This window comes from Bufo gargarizans, chromosome 4 (genome assembly GCF_014858855.1).
Source record: "Bufo gargarizans isolate SCDJY-AF-19 chromosome 4, ASM1485885v1, whole genome shotgun sequence".
Taxonomy (NCBI): Eukaryota; Metazoa; Chordata; class Amphibia; order Anura; family Bufonidae; genus Bufo; species Bufo gargarizans.
Window position 1 is genome coordinate 426,463,167 of NC_058083.1, and position 6,000 is coordinate 426,469,166.

General features: G+C 39.5%; 1 protein-coding gene across 1 annotated transcript in view; it reads left to right on the forward strand.

The window, feature by feature from the left end:
- The window catches only part of CEBPZ (CCAAT enhancer binding protein zeta), an 81,209-nt gene extending 75,510 nt beyond the window's left edge, over positions 1–5,699 (forward strand). Inside the window, exons 14-15 of the mRNA XM_044290138.1 lie at positions 4,421–4,502; positions 5,453–5,699. Of these exons, the coding sequence (XP_044146073.1) occupies positions 4,421–4,502; positions 5,453–5,586 (216 nt within the window). The 3' untranslated portion in view covers positions 5,587–5,699. The remainder of the gene's footprint in view (positions 1–4,420; positions 4,503–5,452) is intronic.
- Positions 5,700–6,000: the final 301 nt, after the last annotated feature.

Consider the following 6,000-nt stretch of genomic DNA (forward strand, 5'->3'; position numbering starts at 1 on the left):
TATTTTTATTACAATACTTTTATCAATGAATCATAACATGATGAAAAGGGTTTTCAGGGGAATAATTGGGCAAAAATTGAGGAATAGGTTAAAAAAAAGGAACCTTTATTCACCAATCCCTTATTGCTGCTGTTTCAACACTGCTTCGGTCTCTGCTTGTCTCCAGTTTCTGCCTCTGCTCTAGACACAGAAATGGCTTGGACTGCCTTAGAACAGCAGCGACGCGCATCAATCTGATTGACTGAGTGGGCAGTCCACAACATTTGTGTATCAAGCACTGGAGCAGGAAGTTGAGAGTAGCAGGGACTGGAGCAGAATTGAAATAGCAGAGGTGGTAGTGAAGTAATGATTATATTTTTTCCAATCCTTTTTTTTATTTTATTTTTTTCCCCCTCCAAACAGCGTATACCCTACGGCTGATTGCATACATTTAAAACCTCTGATCTGAGTGCCCCGGAAGCAAGAGCTGCGCATCCCCCATGCTCTTTACAACATGGGAACCTGTTATCGTATAGTAATAGCCTGAAGCCTCAAGCAGGCTCCAATAGCTACTAGAATATACCAATACGGGCCAGCAGGTGGCAGCACTGTATTGGTATATTGTAAAAGGAGTGTTCTGTCATGCCTATCTAATGATAGCCATCACAGAATGGGCAATCCAATGATTGCCAGTTATAGTCACCCAGGGTGACTTAAACAAAGTGTTTTTTTTTTTTTTGTTTTTTTTTTTTTAAATGTAAAAAAAATATATATAAAAGTTCAAATCACACTATTGAACTATAACAATATCTATCCTATATGGTGAATGGTGTAACAGAAAATTTCACCTGCCCCAAAAAAATGTATTAAGTTATCAAAAGTCGCATACAATGAAAAGTACAGATTGCCCTGATAAAAATAAACCCTCGTATAGAGCTCCGTACACATAACAAAAATAACTATAGGGGTCAGAATATTGCATAAATAATTTTTTTTTTCTTCTATTTTTTTTTATTTTCAGTATGATTGTAATTGTACTAACAGGTTGATTTTACTGCATAGGCAATGCTTTACAAAAAAAAAATAGAACTATGGCAGAATTGTGTTTCTTTCCAATTCCACCCCTTTTAGAATATTTTTTCCAGCTCCCCACTATATCATATGCAATATTGAATAGTGCCATTAGAAAGTATAACTTGCCCAGAAAAAAATAAGCCTGCATAAGGCTTTGTGAACGGAATAAATCAAAAAAGTTATGGCTCTGGGAAGGCGGGGAGTGAAACGCTAAACTGTAAAATCGCAAGGTCCTTTAAGGCCCCTTTCATAAGAACGACAGATTGCGTCCAGATCTGATAAGGAAGAAATGAATGTCTTGCACGCAAGGTCAGTCAGTTTTGTCTGCAACTGCGTTCAGTTTTTTTTTATGAAAAAAAACTGAAGAACTACAAACCATCTCCTAGCAACCATCAGTGAAAAAAGTTTTGCATTCGGATACAATGCGTTTTTCTTGGAAGCCCCATTCACTTCTTTGGGACCAGGACTGCGTGAAAAATGCAGAATACAGAACATGCTGCGATTTTTCACAGAACTCAGAAATGATGAGTGAAAATCAATGCTCATGTACACAGACCCATAGAAATTAATGGGTCAGGATTCAATGCGGGTGCAGTATATTCAATTCACACATTGCACCCGTGTGGCAAACTCGCTTGTGTGAAAGGGACCTAAGGGTTAAAGAGTAACTAAACTTTTTGAATACATTTTTGTTAACATGTCCCGAATGCCCTATCAACAGTTTTTGTAATATACTTTATTAATTTATTTTTAATACACTTTTCTCTCCCTAAAGCGCACCTTTCCCTGTGCACTTAAAAGTGACTTTTCAGAGCACCGCTGACTGCTCAGCGGAGTACGGAGTACACATTTTTTCAATGGGGCCACATATTGCTTCTCCTGTCTGTGCCCCCCGGAGGATTACTAAATGATGGTATAGCACACGGGTACACTGTAACCATGTGCTATGCCGGAATTATCTGAGGTTCCTGCTTCGCTAAGCTAAGAGCTGATATGCAGGACTCTTAGCTTAACTAAGAGTAATTAAACCATTACTAGTGACTGATTTAAACATTAATCCCTTCCCCACATATGCAATTTAGGCCTTAGTGACCATTTATTTCATAATCACATTCCAAGAGCTATATCTATATACCGTATTTTTGCCCTATAAGACGCATAGGTTTTACAGGGTGAAAAAAGTAAAATATTTTGAACAAAAGGTGTAAAAGTATTACATCAGGAGTGGGGTCGCTTTAATCAGGAGTGGGGTCGCTTTAATCAGGAGTGGGGTCGCTTTAATCAGGAGTGGGGTCGCTTTAATCAGGAGTGGGGTCGCTTTAATCAGGAGTGGGGTCGCTTTAATCAGGAGTGGGGTCGCTTTAATCAGGAGTGGGGTCGCTTTAATCAGGAGTGGGGTCGCTTTAATCAGGAGTGGGGTCGCTTTAATCAGGAGTGGGGTCGCTTTAATCAGGAGTGGGGTCGCTTTAATCAGGAGTGGGGTCGCTTTAATCAGGAGTGGGGTCGCTTTAATCAGGAGTGGGGTCGCTTTAATCAGGAGTGGGGTCGCTTTAATCAGGAGTGGGGTCGCTTTAATCAGGAGTGGGGTCGCTTTAATCAGGAGTGGGGTCGCTTTAATCAGGAGTGGGGTCGCTTTAATCAGGAGTGGGGTCGCTTTAATCAGGAGTGGGGTCGCTTTAATCGTACCTTAGGAATGACTTTCTGGTAGGGAACAGCTCTCACAGCAGTCACGTGTGACAGGGAAGTCTGCTCCACCCCTCGTCTCCCTGCTCCTGCGCTCCCATCAACTTGCTACGGTCGGCCGGTCCCTACCACAGACAACCCGCAGAGGCAACCAGCCCCTGCATCCCACCATCTGCAGCAGGGGGCTGTTCCTGTCTCCTCACACCCGCAGCGCGGCGGTGGCGGTGCAGACTCGGGATGGAAACATGAGTGCCCTCTGATCCTGCATTTACCGGTATATACCAGAGCAAAAATTAAACTCGAAGCGGGAAGCAGAGGGCACTTCTGGCAACTTGAGCGCACGCCCACTAGTTGCCGGTAGTACCCTCTGCTTCCTTGCTCAGAGTTTGACTTTCGCTCTGGTATATACCGGTAAATGCAGAATCAGAGGGCACTCATGTTTCCATCATGAGCCTGCTTCACCACCGCTGATTCCATCCATCAATGCGGCCCTTTCATCCCAGCACTGCAGCGGCACCCGGATGTTTTTTTTCCCCTATATTCACCCCATAAGACGCACTAACTCTCCCTCATTTTGGGGAGAAAAAAAGTGCATCTTATAGGGCAAAAAACATTTTTTTTCACATGTAGCTATGAGAGGGCTTGTATTTTGTGGGACAAGTTGCAGCTTTTAATGGCACCATTTTGAAGCACACAAGTAATTATTAATCATTGGCTTTGTACATTGTAAATTTTGCTGCCTTAACTTCGTTGCATAGATAATTTTACTCTGTGGGTCTTTATGATTACAGCGATAGCAAATTCTTTTACTACTTTTGCACCAAAAAAAAATGTAAATTGTCATTAAGGGGTTCATAACTATCACTTTTTTTTTTTTTTTTTTTTGCGACAGATAAGCAAAAACCAGCGATTCCTGCATATTTTTTTTTTCTTTTTTTTTTTTTTTTTCTTTACAATGTTCACTCTGCGGGATAATTTATATGATCAATTGGATCATTACGGATGCGGCAATACCAAATATGTGGAAGGGATTTTTTTTTTTTTTTAAAGTGCCCTTTTGATATATTATCATTATTATTATCATTATTATTATTTTTTGTTTTTTAAATAACTCTATATTCAGTTATTCACTTTTTACTTATTAGTCCCACAGGGGACTTTGACACCCAGCTCTCTGATCTACATAATACATTGGACTGCTTATCTATTATTATCCTGTCAGTAGATAACCCAACAAGCACCTATTAGGCCTTGCCTCTGGCAGAGCCTAATAGGCACAGAACCCAGACCTGAGGACCTTCATTGTACAAGAACCTGTGCAGTAGCTTGGCATTATACAGCCAAACTGAGAAGACTGCTAATGAGAATTGGATCAGTAAAAAATTGTAATAGGGTTACTTATATTTACAGCTGTCAGATGAGAAAGGAGACTAGTGGAGATGTGAAGCATAGAGGGGCCTGAAAATTGAAGTGCATACAAGAGGTTTTTGGAGTTGTAGGCTGAAAACAGATGGGTCATGTGTCACTATTCAGCAGTGATTCTGAGGTGGGGGATGTCCACAGAGATTGGAAAAAAAGCTATATTTTTCAATGGCACCAGTAATTTAAAATAGCAGTAAACAAGTATTTGATACTGTTTATATGAACCTGAATTATGATATAATCTTCTGTATTTTTGCTCCAGTTTGGCGATATGTTGGATGACAACACTGGTTCTAAATTTGATAATATTGGAATAAATGCTGTGTCAAATAAGGAAAATGCAAGTAAGTATATTATGTAACTGACCTTTTTACTTGTAGAGTTTATAAAAATGTTTAATATACAGTAGTAACTGTCCTGAACTTTAAAGGGAGTCTGTCAGCACTTTTCTCACATTAAACTGTTTAAATCTCATTATAGTTCATATACTCGGTTAAAAAATTTTTACTTTTGTCTGCGATTTCTGTGGCTGTGATGCAAAAAGTTTCGAACAATATGCTAATTAGCTTTTAAGTGCCCAGGGACAGTTTCTATTGCTGCAAGTGCTAAGGCCCCTCATCGTTACTGGTAAACAAGTCCTTCCTTATCTTTCGGTAAGGCAGTTCAGCATTCTGCCTATGTCAGCGTGTCTGCTCCTGAAATCCTGCCCCTGCGCACATCACATACTGGGCCTGGGAATACGCGGTACAATACCCACTGTGGGAAGCTTGCCCGCTCGATGGTGCCGTGGGTGGGATTTCAGAAGCAGAGACACTGATGTAGGCAGGACGCTACTAAAGAGGAGTTAGAAAAAGCCCCTGGGTACTTGCGAGCATATCACTTCAAAGAGGTTTTTTTTAGCATCACAGCTGCAGAGAAGGCAAAGAAACCATTTACAAACTGTGTATATGAACTATAATGCAATTCAAGCAGTTTGAGAAAAGTAGCCGAGAGACTCCAGTTAAGTGGGATGGTGGCATCTTTTCATACCTGGTTTACACAGCTGTTGGTAGCTCCACTGCCGCCAATCTGTTATGTGTTAAAGGTCTTGGAAATGTATGCATTTTTTATGTTTGATAACTTAGCTAGCAGATATCTATAGAATATAAAAATACTTAATTAACATGGTTAACTCTTTACACTGTTTCCTTATTCTTCTTATATAGCTATCATTTTTGTATAAACTTTTTTTCTTTCTTTCTTTTTTTTTCTTTAAAGAAACTAAAATGTTGCATTTTTATATTTCTCCTGATAGGTATCAAGCAACTCAAGTGGGAGGAACAAAGAAACAGCTGGGTTCACAACAAAGATGCTGGAAGTATCATCAAGAAGAAGAAAAAATTCAAACAAGCAACTAATTATAAAAAAAGGCTAAAATTAAAAAAATAAGTTTTGTGTTCCTGGTGTATTTTGTATATTTCAAATGCCTTCTTAATTTTATGTATTAAATCACAATGGTCTTCTGTTAGATCTAAAACATTAAATTACAAATCTTATGTTCATTTTGACTGCATTTTTCAATTTTTACAAGGTCATGTAAAGGGACACTAAACCTCTAAACACAAAAAAAAAAATTTAAAACATGTATAAAAATGTTCCTCTTTCAATTTGCCACGTCTCAATTTCTGTCTCAGTGGGAACAAGATCTTCTTTTTTACTGAGAAAGCTCAGGCTCAGCTGTTTCTCTTACACCCGATGTGTCCCGCTGCTCTAGACTGCAAGAAAATTACTATAAGGTTCTCGTGCGTTGGTAACACACTCCAGAAAGGCTGCACCAACTTATCCCGACTACTAACCCACTTT